Here is a 20,181-nt window from a genome sequence, read left to right on the forward strand (position 1 = left end):
GACATGTAGGTGTTAACGGGTAAATTCATTGAAAAAAATTGCGTGGGCTCCCGTGATAATTTCTCCGCCAGAGAAGGAAAGCCAGTGTTAGGAGTCAGATTTCTGCCCTGACTATGCAGGAATCTAGACCCTCACATTCTGCAGTCTCCTGCTCTTTGTCCACTGCAGAAGAGATTTCAGAGGAGATTGCTTTGCAGCAACTCTCTCCGGAGGCTAAGTCCTTCATTCCGTTCTCTGAGCATGCTCCTGGGACGATCTCCCATTGGAGCTCAGGAGTCAGGTGCTCAGGTCCTGCTCCTAATTCCATTGGTTCTGCTCGGGGTTCTGGAGACTTCCGGAAGGTCCCGTTCGCTATAAAAAGTGCGCATGGCTGTCCCGCCATGTGCTAGTATAGTCTTACTTGCTGCTGTGTGTTTGTTGATGGTTGCATGATCTGGTGAATGACTCATTGGAAACCCCTACCCTCTGATAATAGGCATGTGTGAGGGAATGTGCTCTTGTCAGTAATTGCGCCAGCGCACCTTGCTCCACAGCAACACATGCTAGCGCCTGTCACCGCGCCTGCGTTGTTAGCGGTGCCTCTCTGCAGCATCTTCTTCGCCGCGCTGCAGTTGCAGCCTATTAGTGCGTCCGCGGTTGCGACGCTTCGCACACAAGTACTACGGTAAGTCCTTCGGAGATAGTGCCTGTATTTTTAACTACTCCGGTGACACTCTCTGTGTGTGTCCCGCTGAGTCTCTGTGCTGCTAACAGGCTCTGCGTTACTTTACTCATTATTGGTTATAGCAGCTCTGTGCCTACAACAGAGACTGCTTGTTGCACCTGGGTGATATTGAACCCTGTGCACATTTCCGCCATACTGCTCTGCTACCCTCTAGCAGCGGTTCTTCACCTACCGCATGGTGGACCCCGAGTGGCGAAGGCACTTTATATTTTGTATTTAGTGCCTTCCGCCACTCCTAACAGCTAGTGAATGAGGGCAGATATTAGATGATAGCCTAGAGAGGGACCATTGTTTTTGCCCCCCCGGCCACTTCAGAAAAGGCGCATCTATAAGATGCGCCTTTTCTGGAACTTTGCCTCTCTGTTCCCATTGCCTTTAGTGGTGGTTAATAATAATGAGTTAATGTCACCTTGCTATTGAAAGGTGACATTAATTGGGTTAATAATGTAGCGGTGTCAATTAGACACCTCTCCATTATTAATCCTATAGTAGTAAAGGGTTAAAAAAGACACACATTAAAAAAATCTTTAAATGAAATAATCACACAAAGTTTGACAAAATTTATTATTCTGCTAATCCAAAAGAATCCCTTCTTGTCCTGTAAAAAAACAATATCCATACCTCTCCGCCGTTCAGTCAGGTCCCCCGCTGCAATCCATCACAAGGGATTAACTAGTTTACAACAGGGACCGATGCTAATGCTTATTGACACCTCTCCATTAATAACCCGGCTTAATGTCACCTTTCAATAGCAAGGTGACACTAACCCATTATTATTAACCCATGAGCCACCACTAAAGGCAATGGGAATAGAGAGGCTAAGTGCTAGAAAAGGCGCATCTTACAGATGCGCCTTTTCTGGGGTGGCAGAGGGCAGATTTTTTTAGCCGAGGGGGCCAAAAACAATGGTCCCTTTCTAGGCTATTAATATCTGCCCTCACTCACTGCCTTTCCTTCTCTGGTGAAGAAATTACCGCGGGGGAGCCCACACAATTTTTTTCAATGAATTAATTTAACACCTACATGTCCAAAATTTTACACACATACCCTAACCTAATTACTACTCAAAGACATACAGTACAGACCAAAAGTTTGGACACACCTCATTCAAAGAGTTTTGTTAATTTTCATGACTATGAAAATTGTAGATTCACTCTGAAGGCATCAAAACTATGAATTAACACATGTGGAATTATATAATTAATTTGGGTCGATTGTGCAAATCTTACTCTGATTATTGTTTGATCATACTGTGATCCGATTCTCTCGGATGAGGACAAGATGGAGAAAAAAAATGTCTCCATCCTGTCAGTGTGCGGAAATTAGACTGAACTCAGATGTCAAACAAGTGCAGTCCGATGCTTTCCTCACACTCACTGACTTGCATGACCATGTGGGATCCTGATATCGGATCAAAGTTAGGTATGCAGCAACTTTTTCCTCGGAACGTCTTTGTCTAACGTTAGTCCGGGCGTGATCTGATGTTTTGTTGGATTGCACTTGGATGGAAAATATGGCGAAGTGCCTGAGCCCCAAGAATCTACATTAGATCGTGTCCATTTTAAAATGTAGATTTATAAATACGGACGTCACATGGACGCACAAGAATGACAGATAGAAATGGAATATTTCATGCGCCATAACGCACAAAGTGCGCAGGAAAATCAACACCCATCCCCCAAACATTCAGGAGGATTTTTTTCTCCTCTCAGTTCATTATGCAGTAAAAACAGAAGGCGTAAATCAAAAACTAACTCAAACAAGCCCCCGTATGGCTACGTCTTAAGACAAAAACTATAGTTATCGATAGAAGGGGAGGGAAAAAAATCACCAGGTCATGACTTCAACTCTGTGCCTAAGTATTTCAGCCATGTGAGCACGCACAATTCAAAAAAATAAATTATAGAACGCAAAAAAGTCACCAGCACATCTGCAAAGTGCCCCAGAAAATACAAGCTCTCTATCTAATTACATCTATGGGAAAGGCAGGGAAATTAAAAAGAATATCTTCTGGTCATTCAGGAGTTAATGAATTGCTGTGACCACACATAAGAAATTGAGTGCAGAGTAAGACGTGACGTCATAGGGTTAACGTGACGTCACTCAGCACACTCCGTTTCCCTCCTTTTCCCGTGCTGTCCTGTGTGAGGGGGCGGGCAGCGGCTCCTCAGTGTCTCCCACACAGACCGTGGCCGGTGACTCCCTCCTCTTCCTTCATAGTCTCCGGTGCTCTGCTCCTCCCCTGCTGCAGTGGCGAGTCCCGGCCTGAGCCGCCCTCTGTGCCCGGGACGCTGCACGGCGGGGCCCCTGTGGAGCTGCGGCGGCCGCGCTCCCCTCACACCACACAGCTGGGATCCGGCTTTTCCTGAGAGACCTGCCTGCCGCGGCTTCCTCCTCCTCCTCCCTCCGCCTCTCACTGGCCGGCCTTCCTTCCGCGTTCACCCATTGCTCCCTAAGGACAGTGTGCGGCACTTTGCTGGGATTACAATAAAAAACTCTCCAACTTTTTTTTGTAATTGCTCAGAAGTTTGTCTTGAAGTTTGGTGGAGCCCATAAGCCCTGTGCTGTGCCGGGCAGCAGGCATGGAGTGCGCTACCCTGACTCTGTGACACCTGTTACAGGGGGAAGGAGACTGACACTTTGTATCCCGGGAAGGGACCGTGCTTGTCAATATGAAAGTCACTGTGTGTTTTGGGAAGACTGGGATTGTTGTTCCTTGCAAGGATGGCAAGATCAACGTGAGAGAATTAATCCAACAGGCGGCACAGCGGTACATCAAAGTCACGGAAAAAGTAAGCGCTTTATTCTTCTGTCCTCCGCTGTCGCCTGTCCCCCTCCATCACCTGTCCTCCACCTTCACCTGTCCTGCACCGTTGACTGTCCTCCGCCATCACCTGCCCTCCTCCGTCACCTGTCCTCCACAGTCGTCTGTCCTCCATCACCTGTCCTCCACCTTCGCCTATCCTGCACCGTCGACTGTCCTCCGCCATCACCTGTCCTCCACCGTCGTCTGTCCTCCACCGTCGTCTGTCCTCCACCGTCGTCTGTCCTCCTCCGTCGCCTGTCCTCCTCCGTCGCCTGTCCTGCACCGTCGACTGTCCTCCTCCGTCGCATGTCCTCTCCTGTCACCTGTCCTCCATCGCCTGTCCTCCGCCATCGCCTGTCCTCCGCCATCGCCTGTCCTGCACCGTTGACTGTCCTCCGTCGCCTGTCCTCCTCCGTCGCATGTCCTCTCCTGTCACCTGTCCTCCGCCGTCACCTGTCCTCTGCCATCGCCTGTCCTCCGCCATCACCTGTCCTCCACTGTCGCATGTCCTCCCCCGTCATCGCCTGTCCTCCTCCACCGTCACCTGTCCTGGGGTTCATCCCTGTAATGGTCCAGAGCGCCCGTCCTGTTGGATTTTGGTGATTTGGGGGCACCTGTGTAAAAGTTTCTTGCTACATAGAAAGGCGCAAGTACGCCAAAATATTTATGGACTAGTTACGTGGTTTTTGCTTTGACTAATGTATGTAATAGTTATGTTCGTTTCAGTCGTCTATTCTCTTTTTTACTGACATAATAGGTAAAATGTGACAAGAGCCTGGAAAATGATAATTAGACTATATCCTCATTTCCATTCAAACATTCTGATTGTTCTAATATTAAATAAAAGAACTGGGTCCCACTCATACACTGCTACCCATCTCCAGAGGGGCCTCACCGATAAATACCAGAATCCAGCTGGACCCCATATTAATCAGGTTAGAAAATAAGAAAAAACACATTTTGCAACACTTTTTCGTTTCCTCCTGTTGTAAAAGTTAAAGAGGTTGTCTGCTACTTGGGTCCGGTGGGGGCGCCATTCCAGCAGGGTCAGTGCCTGCTCTCCTGGGGTTCGCGAGCCCTGCAGTCAGTCAGCGGCACTGAAATCACTAAAATGGCGCTCACACTGGAGGTGAGTAGAGCTGCTGATATTTTACATGGGGGAACTATAGTGATTGAGGAGGAGTGGTCCAAAGAGAAGACCGCTCCTCTACAGGCCCCATTGTGCCTGAGCGGAAATGTGCCCATGGCGCTGCTGAATCAGTTCTGGGCTCCACATAATACAGAAGCGAGGTATACTTGTCCCCTGCAGGGATATTAGCGCCACTGTTACCAGTGAGTGATGTGACTTGTAAGGGGTCAGTCAATTAGCGGATGCCCATCAATATTGGCCGCAGCTGGCACCTTGCATAACAGGTCACATCACTGCTGACGGTGGTGTTGCAGTAGGTGCGGATAGTTTTATTCTGATTAGGCCGGGGCGGTCATATCATTGGTGCAACGTGCGGCCCAAGACGTAAGGGTGCCCATTTATACCTCCAAAGTAAGTGAAATTTAGCATTTTTACTAGCAATTGGACTGCCAAGGGCCCTTATATTATTCTTGCCCAGGGGCCATTTTCCATCTGTGTCCACCAGATTAGGCCACATTCGCATGTTCAGTATTTTACACCAGTATTTGGCGCCAAAACCGGGATACGAACAATCAGGAAAAGTACAATTGAAACGTGTGCACCATTTCTGGATATTTCACTCACTTTTGGGTTTGGCTTTCTAAAACATCAAATGCTGAATGTGTGAACGTGACCTTACAGGGTCCTGCATTTATTAAGCGGGGCTTGTCCATTAGTGGCAACCCCTTTTTACGTTCTGTGTAATTTTCAGAAAGGGTTAAGACTGCATGCTACACCTGTCAGTCACTGGAAGGAGTATGGAAATAATTCTCTGTCTTCTGGGAGTCATAGGATACATATGCGGTGTATTTTCGTTCAAGAATTTTTGGATGGAAAGCACAAATCTTAGGGAATAAGGTGAGCAAATATGGTGACGGTGTCAAATACTGCTGCAGCCTGTGTAATTGTAGGCACCATAGAGTACATCTATAAGGCCGGGGTCACACTTGTGAGAAACTCGCACATGTCTCGCATCTCAATACCCGGCACTGCCGCCGGCACTCTGGAACGGAGTGTGCGGCTGTATGTATTTCTATGCAGCTGAGCGCTCCGATCCAAGTGCCGGCTATTGAGATGTGAGACTCGTGAAAGTTTCTTGCAAGTGTGACCCTGGCCTTATGTCAGAGTATATTTGGTGTAGTACATGCCATAGTCACAAACATGCCACAGGCTTGTTAGATAATACAATGCTTCACATTAGACACTGTTACCTTTCTGTTCAGGAACTTTCGCTGTGACAGCCTCATGCACAAACCATATTGCAGCCCTGTAAAATCCTGTGAATTAGTGGTACTGTTACATGTTTGCATGCTTCTGAGTTGATACAAAGATAAATTGAGGTTTTTACCTCTGAATGTTAATTGAACTCAACAGGGCAAAAAATTGTACCATATGTACGGTATTCAATTGGCATGTTACAGAAGTTTACGGTTTAGCCCCTGTCTTTGGCCCTGATTCATCATCTGCATTTTTTGTCACTAAATTAAAATATCACCAAAAATGAATTTATTCAGTTCTTCAATACAAAAAGTGAAACTCGTATATTATATAGTCATTACAAACAGAGTGATCTATTTCAAGTGTTCTGTTAATGTTGATGATTATGGCTTACAGCCAATGAAAACACAAAAGTCATTATCTCAGTAATTAGAATATTTTAGAACACCAACTTGTTGCGTTCCCGTGCGGTCGGTGGGTGCGTCAAAGCAACGCATCCGCTTACATCCGCATGTCCTGTCTGCCCTATGTTAAAGGTAGGTACGCAGGACGCATGCAGAAGTAGGCGGACCTATGCGTTGAACGGACTGCGTTAACGCTATGTGAACCTGGCCTTATACTTCTGGAAACATGCACCTGTAAATTAGGTGGGCTGTCATCGCTACAGAAACTCAAACATGTAGACACTAAATGTGATTGAGGCACAGTGGGGGTCAGAAGAATGAGGGGCATTTGGACATGGGAGCGCAGAATTTCTTTTGGGGGGCAAGTAGCCATAGTGTTTTTCTAGAGCCTTTGTACCACCAGTAACGTGTAAGCCTACTATATTTCCGATAACAGATGATGGACCTGAGTGGGGACTTGCTGTTTTGGGAATTGAGTTGAAGCTTTTATTGGGAATATTTTACATAACGTTTAGGATTACATTTATCCGGCGCTTTTAGGCTATGTGCACACGTTGCGGATTCCGCTGCGGGCTTTTCCGCGCGGAAACGCAGGTAAAGTGACCTGCGGTTTAGTCTGCGGTTTTACACCTCTACTATGTTAAAGGTGTGAAACCGCTGCGGAAACCGCCCAAACAATTGACATGCTGCGGTTTGTAAACAGCGCGGAAAAAACGCAGCGTGAGCACAGCGTTTTTGAAAACCCATAGGCTTTCATTGTACTGTACCATGTCAGCGGAACTGCTGCGTTTCCGCAGGGCCAAAACCGCTGCAGAAACGCAGCAGAATCCGCAACGTGTGCACATAGTCTTAAACTGAGCACTTATATCGGCATTTCTATCAGAATCTCCAAATGATGGGATTCAGATGAAACCCACGAGGGATCCATTCACTATAATGAGGCAGCAGAGTGAGGGTATGTGCGCACGTAGTTTTTTGGGTGTGCGGATTTTGGAGAGAAAACCACAGGTAAATCCGCAGGACAAAAGTCCTGCGGTTTATCTGTGGTTTTGCCCTGCGGTTTTACACCTCATAATGGATGAGGTGTAAAACTGCAGCGTTTCTGCACCAAACAATTGACATACTGCGGATTGTAAACCGCAGCAAAACCGCACGGAAAAATCCGCAGCATGTGCACTGCGTTTTTTTTTTTTTCCATTGAAAATAAAGGTACTGTACAACGCAGCAGAATCTGAGCCAAAACCGCTGCGGAAACGCAGCAGATTTCACTACGTGTGCACATACCCTTTCTCTGGACACTGTCTGGCCCCTGTTCAGAGATGTCCTTGTTTACAAAAGTGCAGAAAACTGTGGCAGACTGTGCTTTTATGTACACCTAAAAAGATGGTCACGGCTGGAATACAGGCCACACAGTTTCCACAGTGCCTCCATCTGCCTCATTATAGTAAAAATTACGATCACCATTAGTGATGAGCGAGTATACTCGTTGCTCGGGTGATCTCCGAGTATTTTGGCATGCTTGGAGATTTAGTTTTCCTCATCTCATCTGCATGATTTGCGACTGTTAGACAGGCTGATTACATGTGTGGAATGCCTGTTTGTTAGGGAATCCCCACATGTATTCAGTTTGTCTAGCAGCCACAAATCATGCAGCTGAGACGACGAAAACTAAGGCTATGTGCACACGGATTTTTTAGGTGGTGCGAATTTTGTAGTGAAATCCACAGATAAATTCGCAGGACTAAAGTCCTGCAGTTTATCTGCGGATTTGCCTGCGGTTTTACACCTCATAATGGATGAGGTGTGAAACCGCAGTGATTCTGCACAAAAGAATTGACATGCTGGGGATTGTAAACCTCAGCAAAACCGCGCGGAAAAATCCACAGCATGTGCACTGCGTTTTTTTTTTCATAGGAAATAAAGGTACTGTACACTGCAGCAGAATCTGCTGTGGACCCGCAGAGCCAAAACCGCTGCGGATCCGCAGCGTGTGCACATACCCTAAACTTCCTAGCACGCCAAAATACTCGGAGATCACCCGAGCAACAGTGCTACTCGCCCATCACTAATCACCATATTTTGAGAGCTATTATGTTTCAATATTTCTGCCAACAGTCTTGTGATGGTTTGTTTTTTGCAGGATGAGCAAATATTTTTATTGGTCCCGTTTTTTAGGAAATTACATTTTTAGATTACTTTCTATTCCAATTTTTGGGAGGCTGAATTAAAAAAAAAAAAGTCAGGATTTTTTTTTTTTTCCTTTTTGTATGCCACTCTGCGCATGGTAAAACTGATAAGGCAGCTTTAACCCCTTTACCCTCAAGGGTGGTTTGCATGTTAATGACCGGGACAATTTTTACAGTTCTGACCACTGTCCCTTTGAGGTAATAACTCTGGAACGCTTCCATGGATCCTGGTGATTCTGACATTTTCTCGTGACATATTGTACTTCATGTTAGTGGTAAAATTTCATTCATATAACTTGCGTTTATTTGTGAAAAAAATGGAAATTTTGCGAAAATTGTGAAAATTTCACAATTTTCTAACTTTGAATTTTTATGCCCTTAAATCACAGAGATAGGGCACATAAAAAGCTTTAGTAACCACATTTTTTTTTTTCTTTTGTTAAGAAGTTATAAGGGTTAAAAGTTGACCAGCGATTTCTCATTTTTACAACACTATTTTATTTTTAGGGACCACATCACATTTGAAGTCACTTTGAGGGGTCTATACGATAGAAAATACCCAAAAGTGACACCATTCTAAAAACTGCACCCCTCGAGGTGCTCAAAACCACATTCAAGAAGTTTATTAACCATTCAGGTGCTTCACAGGAATTTTTTGAATGTTTAAAAAAAAAAAAATGAACATTTAAAAAAACTTTTTGACAAAAAAAATTAATTCAGGTCCAATTTTTTGTATTTTACCAAGGGTAACAGGAGAAGTTGGACTACAAAAGTTATTGTGCAATTTGTCCTGAGTACGCTGATACCTGATCTATGGAGGGGAACCACTGTTTCGGCGCATGGCAGGGCTCGGAAGGGAACGAGCGCCGTTTGACTTTTTCAACGCAAAATTGGCTGGAATTGAGATTGGGCGCCATGTCATGTTTGGAGAGCCCCTGATGTGCCTAAACAGTGGAAACTCCCCACAAGTGACCCAGTTTTGGAAACTAGACCCCCCCAATGAACTTATCTAGATATGTGGTTAGAACTTTGAACCCCCAAGGGCTTCACAGAAGTTTATAACGTACAGCCGTACAATTCAAAAAATCATATTTTTTCCACAAAAATGATCTTTTCAACCCCAATTTTTATTTTCCCAAGAGAAATAGGACCCCAAAAGTTATTGTGCAATTTGTCCTGAGTACACTGATACCCCATATGTGGGGGTAAACCACTATTTGGGCGCATGGCAGAGCTCGGAAGGGAAGCAGCGCCATTTGACTTTTTTTGGCTGGAATTGAGATCGGACGCCATGTTGCATTTGGAGAGCCCCTGATGTGCCTAAGCAGTGGAAACCCCCCACAAGTGACACCATTTTGGAAACTAGACCCCTCAAGGAACTCATCTAGATGTGTGGTGAGAACTTTGAACCCTCATGGGCTTCACATAAGTTTACAACGTACAGCCGTAAAATTGAAAAATCATATTTTTTCCACAAACATGACCTTTTAGTCCCAATTTTTTTTTATTTTCCCAAGGGTAACAGGAGAATTTGGACCCCAAAAGTTGTTCAATTTGTCTTGAGTATGCTGATACCCCGTATGTGGGAGAAAAATACTGTGTGGGCACACATCAGGGCTCGGAAGGGAAGTAGTGACGTTTTGGAATGCAGACTTTGATGGAATGGTCTGCGGGTGTCTTGTCTCAATTGGAAACCCACTGCTGTGTCTAAGCAGTGGAAACCCCCCACAAATGACACCATTTTGGAAACTAGACCCCCTAAGGAACTTATCTAGATGTGTGGTGAGCACTTTGAACCCCCAAGTGCTGCACAGAACTTCACAAAAGCCATACAAATAAAAAAATTATTTTTTCCACAAAAATGATATATTTGCCCCTAATTTTTTATTTTCCCAAGGGTAAAGGAGGAATTGGACTCCAAAAGTTATTGTGCAATTTGTCCTGAGTACGCTGATAACCCATATGTGGGGGTAAACCACTGTTTGGGCGCATGGCAGAGATTGGAAGGGAAGGAGCGCCATTTGACTTTTTCAATGCAGAATTGGCTAGAATTGAGATCAGATGCCATGTTGCGTTTGGAGAGCCCCTGATGTGCCCAAACAGTGGGAACCCCCCAATTCTAACTCTAACCCTAGCCCTAATGGGAAAATGGAAATAAATACATTTTTTTTTTTTAATTTTATTATTTTTCCTTAACTAAGGGGTTGATAAAGGGGGGTTTGATTTACTATTTAAAGCGGGTTTTTATGTTTGGCAGCTGTCATACGCTAAGACACGTTTCATTGTAAAAATAGTTTTTGCATCACCACATTTTGAGAGCTATAATTTTTCCATATTTTGACCCACAGAGTCATGTGAGGTCTTATTTTTTGCGGGACAAGTGGACGTTTTTATTGTTACCATTTTCGAGTACGTGACTTTTTTTGATCGCTTTTTATTCCGATTGTTTTTTGGACGCTGAATGAACATAAACCAGCAATTCATAAATTTCTTTGGGGGGGGGGGGGCCTTTACACCATTCTGTGTGTGGTAAAATTGATAAAAACCCTTGATTTTTCAGGTCAGTACGATTACAGTGATACCTCATTTATATTAATTTTTTCATGTTTTGGTGCTTTTATACAATAAAAACCATTTTATATAAAAAAAAAAAAAAAAAAAATTATTTTTGCATCGCTTTATTCTGCGAGCTATAACTTTTTTTATTTTTTCGCTGATGATGCTGTGAGGCGGTTCATTTTTTTGCGGGACAAGATTACGTTTTCAGTGGTACCATGGTTATTCATATCTATCTTTTTGATCGCGTGTTATTGCACTTTTTGTTCGGCGGTATGATGATAAAGCATTTTTTTTTTTTTTTTGAAGGGGTTCACTAAAGGGGTTAACTAGTGGGAAAGATTTCACAGAAGTTTATAACGCCCGGGAGTGAAAATAAAAAAATCGTATTTTTTCCACAAACATGATCATTTAGTCCCCATTTTTTTATTTTCCCAAGGGTACCAGGAGAAAGTGGACCCCAAAAGTTGTTGTCCAATTTGTCCTGAGTACCCTGATACCCCATATGTGGGAGAAAACTACTGTATGGGCCCACGTCGGGGCTCGGAAGGGAAGTAGTGACGTTTTGGAATGTAGACTTTGATGGAATGGTCTGCAGGTGTTATGTAGCCTTTGGAGAGCCCCTAATGTACCTAAACAGTGGAAACCCCCCACAAATGACAGCATTTTGGAACCTAAACCCCCTAAGGAACTTATCTAGATGTGTGGTGAGCACTTTGAACCCCCAAGGGCTTCACAGAAGTTTATAACGTCCGGACGTGAAAATAAAAAAAATCATATTTTTTTTCCCCACAAAAATGATATTTTTGCCCCCAATTTTTTTATTTTCTTAAGGGCAACAGGAGAAATAGGACCCCAAAAGTTGTTTTGCAATTTGTCCTGAGTAGGCTGATACCCTACATGTAGGGGTAAAATACTGTTTGGGCGCATGGCAGAGCTTGGAAGGGAAGGAGCACCATTTGACTTTTTCAACGCAGAATTGAATGGAATTAAGATCAGACGCCATGTTGCGTTTGGAGAGCACCTGATGTGCCCAAACAGTGGAAACCCCCCAATTCTAACTCCAACCCTAATCTCAGCCCTAGCCCTAACCCTAGCCCTAACTCTAATGGGAAAATGGAAATAAATACATTTTTTTAAATTTTATTATTTTTCCCTAACTAAGGGGGTGATAACGGGGGGTTTGATTTACTATTTATGGCGGTTTTTATGTTTGGCAGCTGTCACACGCTAAAAGACGCTTTTTATTGTAAAAAATAGTTTTTGCATCACCACATATTGAGAGCTATAATTTTTCCGTATTGTGACCCACTGAGTCATGTGAGGTCTTATTTTTTGCGGGACGAGTTGACGTTTTTATTGGTATCATGTTCGGACACGTGACATTTTTTGATCGCTTTTTATTCCAATTTTTGGGACGCAGAATGAACAAAAACCAGCATTTCATGAATTTCTTTTTGTGGGTGTGTTTACACCGTTCCGCGTGTGGTAAAATTGATAAAGCGCTTTTATTCTTCGGGTCAGTATAGTTACAGCGATACCTCATTTGTCATTTTTTTATGTTTTGGCACTTTATGCAATAAAAACCATTTTATATAAAAAATTATTATTTTTGCATCGCTTTATTCTGCGAGCTATTTTTTGCGGGACAAGATGACGTTCTCAGCGGTATCATGGATATTTATATGCGTCTTTTTGATCGCACGTTATTGCACTTTTTGTTCGGCGGTATGATAATAAATCATTATTTTTTGCTTCGTTTTTTATTTTTATTTTTTAAGGGGTTCTCTAAAGGGGTTAACTAATGGGACAGTTTTATAGGGCAGGTTGTTACGGACGTGGCTATACCAAATATGTGTACTTTTATTGGTTTTTTTTTTTTTTTTATTTCCAAAAAATGAATTTATTAGGGAATGTTTTTTTTTTTTTTATTTAGTGATTTTTTTTAAAATTATTTTTACACTTTTTTTTTTTTTAAGTTTATTAGGTTGTCCCAGGGGGGACATCACTGTCCTGTGACAGATCGCTGATCTGTCACATCACAGATCACTGTGACAGATAAGCAATCTATCACAGGAAGTGCAGAAGGCTTCCTCATGCCTGCGCATTGCAGGCACTGAGGAAGCCAGCTCCCTGCAGGCCCTCGAAGGTCCCCGTCGCCATCTTGGATCTGGGGGCCTGCAGGGAAAGAGCCCCCCGCAGCAGCGCTGCACATTGCGCTGCTGTGGGGGGCTCAGGGAAGCACGGACGGAGCCCCCTCCCTGCCGATGCTTCCCTTTATCTCCCGGTACACCGCGATCGTGTTTGATCGCGGTGTGCCAGGGGTTAACGTGTCGGAGCGGTCCATGACCGCCCCTGACACATAGTGCCGGGTGTCAGCTGTGATAATCCGCTGACACCTGGCCACGATCAGCGGCGCTCACCACGTGGGCGCTGCTGATCGCGCTAGACGTACTATCCCGTCCATGGTCATAGGGGCCCGGGTCCCATGGACGGGATAGTACGTCTTGATGTCAGAAAGGGGTTAAGAAAATCCCATGCCCACTGTGCTTCTATTTAACGCTGCGTAAACTCACCCGCTTTGCGGTTTTACGAGCCACAGCATGTGTAGTTTCACCCATAGCCAGTCATTGGATGCGGTAAATCCACATAGTTCACTGAACACATGCAAATTTAACTGTGTGATTAGAACGCAGTGTATTTTCACTGCGTCCAAAACGCTGCATTCTAATCACGCAGTTAAAAACGCTTTTGTTTCCTGATCGTAGGTATATAACCTTAGGAATTGCAGCAATATTTTTCATAAAGCCTCATTTCAGAAGCTCAAAAGTAATTGGACAAATTAACCTTACCATGAGCAAAATGATCACTTAATAATTTGTGGCGAATCCTCTGTATTTGCTCTCATGAAGTCTTCTCTTTATGGTAGACTTAGACACTGAAACACCTACTCCCTGGAGAGTGTTCTTCTCTTGGGTGAATGCTGTGAAGCGGTATTTCTTCACCATGGGGTGGAGAGTCTTTGGGGGCCAAAAATGCTGCCAGCTTGGGGCCCTGAAATTCCTGATGGTAGCCATGCTTGAAGGTATCCTCACCTAGCTGGCATTTATAGCATATACCGGGGATATCCTATAAATTCTATACACGGAAGTTTTCTAATCACATATGTATCCTGCAGTAAGCATGTGCTCAGATCGAGCAACTTTTCACGGTAAATAAATTTCCTGTTTATGGAGTCAAAACGCATCTCAATGTTCTGATGAAATCTGCAAATTTGTTGTTAGTATTTTGATGTCCTAATCCATGGTTGCATCCTATGGGCACGGTTTCATCCATACTTAGGGCACTGTACAGATGCCATGTGCTCATATCCGAAAGTCCTGAGACTGGCTTGATTCTCCAAAGTACACATTTTTATCTACAGTAGGGCAGAGACCTACAGTATATTGGCCAGCTAGCTAAATGACCGCAATCATTGTTGGACAATGTTACTATTGTTTCATCTTTAAAGCTTTTACTGGCAGCCAAACAGTGGAGACTTTGATGCAGGTAATGGAGCATGGTCCTGCATAAAAATCAAAGTTTTCTTGAAAGTTGCATACTTTTTCCTGTACTATTGCTTGAAAGTGTCTTCTAAAAACTGGCATTTGGTTGGGAATTTGATTTTTGGGATATCTTCAACCTGTAAAGGAACAACTAGTTCATCTTTAATACCAGCCCCTAGCAGTACCCCATCTCCACTCTGCTCACTTCTCTGTCAAAGTAGAAGCCTGTACCTGTTATTGATCCAGCCACTGGTTCATCTATCTGGTCCGTCAAAACTCTCATCTCAGTCTTGAAGTTTCAACTTGTTCAGTGGTGGTCAGGTTTCAGCCTCCGTTGCCTTTGCCATGCCCCTGAGCACTAAACACCTTGTACTTCTGGCACTCCAGGGAGGTTGTAGTTCTTGAATATGACAGCACTGAAGAATAATGGGTTCCTTGGTTACTTAACATTTGATTCTTCTCTAATCTTCGCAAGATAAATGGGTTGTCTAGGATTTTAATGAAAGTCTATTGTCACTATGTGACTACAGACTTGTGAACCATCAGAGCAGCGAGACAGGGCAGTCATGTGACCTCAGGTATGCATTATGCAAAATTCTGACCGCTTTCCAACTAGATATGTGCAGCCTTAGTCTATACAAGTGAATTGAGTGAGGTCGCGAACGTCTCGTTAGAATATGGCTTCTGGTCAAATGACTGTCTGTTCTCATCGCTGGTACTGGAGATGACTCGCAGCTCCTGCTGCCTGCACTAGGTGGATTCACAAGTCTTGCAGTCATGTAGTTTGACGATTGAGAAACCTTGACAACTTCTTTTAGGCTATGTGCACACAATGCATTTTTGCTGCCTTTTTTTTTTACGTCCGTAAATGCTCCAAAAACGCAATGGGATACTAAAGCAAGGTAATGCAATAGCAATCCTGAAGTGTTGTGCACATGCTCCATACATTTCCGTCTGTATTTGCAGTGTTTTATTTTCTGCAGCATGTCAATTCTTTTTGCGTTTCTACAGCATTTTTTGACTAAATGACTAAAATTGAGCCCAGTCAAATCTGCAGCAAAAACGTAGGTGTAAAGAGGTTTGCGTATTTGCTGCAGATTTGCGGGCAAAAATGCTTCAGAATTGTCAAAGGAAATGATGTCAGAAGGAGGAAAAGTGTGTGAGCAGAGAATGTGTCTTTCTGTGTGCGTCTAACCATGCGACGAACAGCCCATAGTGATTGTACTTAGGCGTCGTCTGATGGGACTACTACTCCCATCCGGCTATGTCTGCTGTCACATAACAGACGGCATGAGCCGATGATGGGAGAATCATCACCCGGCGCCTGTGTTCAATTGTAAAATAAAAATCAAAACATTTACATAATTACATACATATTCACATACAAAGTACATACTCACTGAACACCTAATCCCTAATTCCCGTGTCTCCTGCAAGTAATCAAAAATAATAAACCAACATATACTCCCTGTCCATCGTAGTCCATTTAATACCGAGTGTGCCACGGGGATCTCACATGTAGAACAGTCACAACGGGAGATGTGACTGTTCTACCCAGCCTCCGGCGATACACTGACAGGAGGCGATTGCTTCCGCAGTGTATCACTGTGTTTCCGTGAGAGTTCACTGGAGTTGAACAGCTGTTCAGCTTCAGTTCTCACGCAGCGGTGCTGTAAGTGAGAGCACTGGAGCTGATAAACTCTGGTGAACCCTCACGGCAGTGCAGTGATACACTGCAGGAGCGATTACCTCCTATCAGTGTGGCGCCGGAGGCCAGGTAGAGCAGTCACATCTCTCTGCGTGAGATCACCGTGGGACACTCGGTATTAAATCAACATAGTATTATATGTTTATTTTATTTTTGTTGCAGGAGACGAGGGTGCCGGGGATTAGGCGTTCAGTAAGTATTGTAATTTAAGATTCAATAAAGGGGTCTGTGTGATTATTTCAAATAAAGGACTTTATTCTGGCTGTGTCTTTATGTACCATGTAACTATAGGATTAGTAATGGATAAATGCCTCTCCATTACTAACCTGTGGGCTTATAATACTAATAAAAAAAATATATATATATCCAACATATTCCGCAGCGCTTTACAGTTTAACAGTTCCAAACCACAAGTCATAAGTAACAACGTTAACAATACAATAATTAAAGCAAAATAAGATGGCCCTGCTTGTGAGAGCTTACAATCTACAATGAAGTGGGGGAGATACAAAGTACAGGTGTGTATTTACAATGGTGTATTTACAATGATGGTCCAGCCATCTTGAGGGAGTGAGGGATAGATGGAGATAGTGAATGGGCTACACACGCACATTTGGGGTACCGTTACACTTAGCTATGCACCAGCGATCCTGACAACAATATGACCCGGTCAGTAACGCTGGTGCATCGCTAAGTAGTCGCTAGTGAGCTGCCAAACAGGCAGATCTCACCAGCGACATAGCAGCGCTTGGCGGTCGCTACTTACCTGTCAGACGTGGCGATGAAGACGTCCTCCCGCCCGCGTCCACGAGTCGCTTGTCGCCACAGCAGGAAGCAGACCCAGGCCGTTCTCGCGCGATCAGCGATAACCAGTGGGGGGAGCCGGTCGGAGGTAAGTATTGTCAGAGACACCGCACTACACTTGCTCATAGAGCCAGTGCGCGTGTCCTGAGTACAGAAGCAGTGCTAAACGAGGTACAGGAGGAATAAACAGACGGGAGGTCAGACAAAGCCAAAGGTCATACACAGGATCACAGTACAGTACCAGGGATGAGACAGAGCGGATAATCAGGGCCAAGCAGAGATCAAAACCAAACAGACATAGGAGGTACCAGGCAGAATCCAAAGCGATATCCAGAGAACAGACCGAGTCATACACAGAGAATCAAGTAACCAGAACACAGCACAAACACACTCAGGGGTCACCACACAAATGCCAAGGGCAAGAGTATAACTGACAGGGATGGGAGCGTCCTGAGGCTATAAGAAGCCTCACCCAGAACCAGGGAGAGGCCACAATCATAGCCCCAGGTGTGCAGGTAAGCCTGCATCGGGATCACAACCTTTAACCCCAGAAATGCCAGTCATCAGCACTGGTTCCAAACATTAACCCCACGTGTGCGAGTCAAACCCGCACTGAGATCATGACAAGTATCACACGTAGCGATATCGCTGCTGCATCACAAAACCAGTGACGTTATAGCGATATTGCTAGCGATATCGCTTAGTGTAACGGGCCCTTTACACATAAAATGACTTTGATTAGTGAACGTGATAGGCCACTCCGAACAAATGCGTTTTGAGGGAACGCCTAAAACTATGCAAATAGTGGATAGTCCTAATTTCTCGGGGTAGAGCACTCCAGAAGATTGGCGCAGCGCGGGAGAAGTCTTGGAGTCAGGAGTGGGAGATACAGATTAGTGCAGAGGTTAGTCAAATGTTTGCGGAGCGCAGCGGTCAGCTTGATGTCACCTGACAATACAAAAGTGACATCAACCCCACAAATATGAAGCCCACTTTTCACCACTACAGGGCAAGTGGGAAGAGCGACGCTAAGTGCCAGAATTGGTGCATCTGTAAGCTGATGTTTTTAGCCTGGGGGGTGCCAATATCCATGGCCCCTTCCCATGCTAATAATATCAGCCCGCAGCTGTCTGCCTAGCCTTTGCTGGTTCGATTTTATAGGGCGATCCCATGTTAAATATTTTTCGGGGCTTCACCTGTAAACTAAGGCTAAACAAAAAACTGTGAGCTGATATTAATAGCCTGGGAAACTTTATGGCTATTGACTGTTTCCCAGAATATTAACATCAGGCCTCAGCCGTTGGCTTTCCCTCTGCTGGTTATGAAAATTGAGGTAGCCCATGCAATTTAAAAAAAATAAAAAATTTTTTGAATAATAAACAATGCGTTTCACGCAGATTGCTGACAGTTGCTGTTTTGTATTAAGTTGCTGTTTTGTATTATTGTTTCAACATATGAGGTTAATTATGTTAATGCTCCTATATAGGCTGGTGTGTGTGTGTGTGTGTGAGATTCTTTAACTCTTTATGTATGTACTCTTTTATTAATGAGGTTATCTGGCTGACACTTGTTTGTTACTAAACCTCGGGCTTGGTAATATACAGCTCTGGCAAAAATTGAGACCACTGCACAGTTTTATAAAAATCAGCTTCTCTACGTGTCTGACAGCCCTTCCATTCCAGTGTCAATTGAATTCCAACCAGAGTACACCTCATTCTACTAGGTGATCACCTGAACCAAATCTTATTTAATGAAGGAAAGTATAAAATACCCTGCTGTGGTGTTCACAATCTTCTTGCAATAGGACAAGCTGGATGGCAAAACAAGTGCTAGTAATACCCCAAAAGTAAGAGGAAAAAATAACTTTTAGCCATGCCAAAGGAGTTGAAAAGAAAAGTCTTGAGTGAGGAAAAGAAGGGCTCAATTCCAGCTTTACTAGCAGAGGGATACAGTGAGCGTCATGTTGCCTCCAGCCTTTAAATTTCTAAGATGGCAGTCCATTACAAAAAGATCAAGTAGCAGACATTGGGGACAGCAAAGCTACAGACCGGCAGAGGGCAAAAACGACTTTCCACTGACCGGCATGAATGGCCTCTTATTCGAATGTCACTCAGCAACCGCAGGATGACATCAAGTGACCTACAAAAGGAATGGCAAATGGCAGCTGGAGTGAAGTGCACGGCAAGAACAGTTCATATCAGGCTCCTAGAGGCAGGGCTTAAGTCATGTAAAGCTAGAAAAAAGCCTTTCATCAGTGAGAAGCAAAGGAGAGCCAGGCTGAAGTTTGCAAAGACCATAAGGATTGAACCATAGAGAACCAGAGTAAGGTAATCTTCTCTGATGAGTCTAATTTTCAGCTTAGCCCAACACCTGGTCATCTACCCAACACCTGGTCATCTAATGGTTTGACTGAGACCTGGAGAGGCATACAAGCCACAGTGTCTTGCACCCACTGTGAAATTTGGTGGAGGATCGGTGATTATCTGGGGATGCTTCAGCAAGGCTGGAATTGGGCAAGTTAATCTTTGCGAAGGATGTATGAATCAAGCCGCATACAAGGTTATCCTGGAAAAACAGTTGATTCCTTCTGCTCAGGCAATGTTCCCCAACTCTGAGAACTGGTTTTTCCAGCAGGACAATTCGCCATGCCACACAGCTAGGTAAATCAATGTGTGGATGAAGGACCACCACATCAGATCCCTGTCATGGCCAGCCCAATCTCCAGACCTGAAACCCCATTGAAAACCCCTGGAATGTACAGTATTTTTCACTTTGTAAGATGCACTTCCCCCCCCAATTTTTTTTTTTTGGGGGAATGGGGGTGCGTCTTACAGTTCATACATGACTTACCGGTACCGTAGGTTTAGGTCGCAGGCTGGGATGAGGGGGTGTCTCCGGGTGCCCAACGGTTGCTGGCCGGTGCTGCGGATGTCTCCGGTGCCCAGTGGTGCTGCATGGGTGTCTGGCACTTGCCCGGGGCTCTGCAGATATTTTGCGAAAGGCCAGAGCCCCAGCACTTCCACTGTTCCCTGAGCGGTGGACTGGACTCCGGAAACATGGCC

The 20,181-nt window shown here is 44.4% G+C and overlaps 1 protein-coding gene across 5 annotated transcripts in view; it reads left to right on the forward strand.

The window, feature by feature from the left end:
• Positions 1–2,868: 2,868 nt before the first annotated feature.
• Positions 2,869–20,181, forward strand: part of PARD3B (par-3 family cell polarity regulator beta) — a 1,359,033-nt gene continuing 1,341,720 nt past the window's right edge. For 3 of the 5 annotated variants that reach the window (XM_073541870.1, XM_073541869.1, XM_073541871.1), the window contains exon 1: positions 2,870–3,516. In XM_073541870.1, coding sequence (XP_073397971.1) covers positions 3,397–3,516 — 120 coding nt within the window. In that variant the 5' untranslated portion in view covers positions 2,870–3,396. Of the gene's footprint in view, positions 3,517–5,042; positions 5,071–20,181 lie in introns of those variants that run through there. The other 2 variants (XM_073541872.1, XM_073541874.1) reach the window with 2 other exon arrangements.

This window comes from Dendrobates tinctorius, unplaced genomic scaffold, assembly GCF_039654945.1.
Source record: "Dendrobates tinctorius isolate UK_male_01 unplaced genomic scaffold, ASM3965494v1 ptg000125l, whole genome shotgun sequence".
Taxonomy (NCBI): Eukaryota; Metazoa; Chordata; class Amphibia; order Anura; family Dendrobatidae; genus Dendrobates; species Dendrobates tinctorius.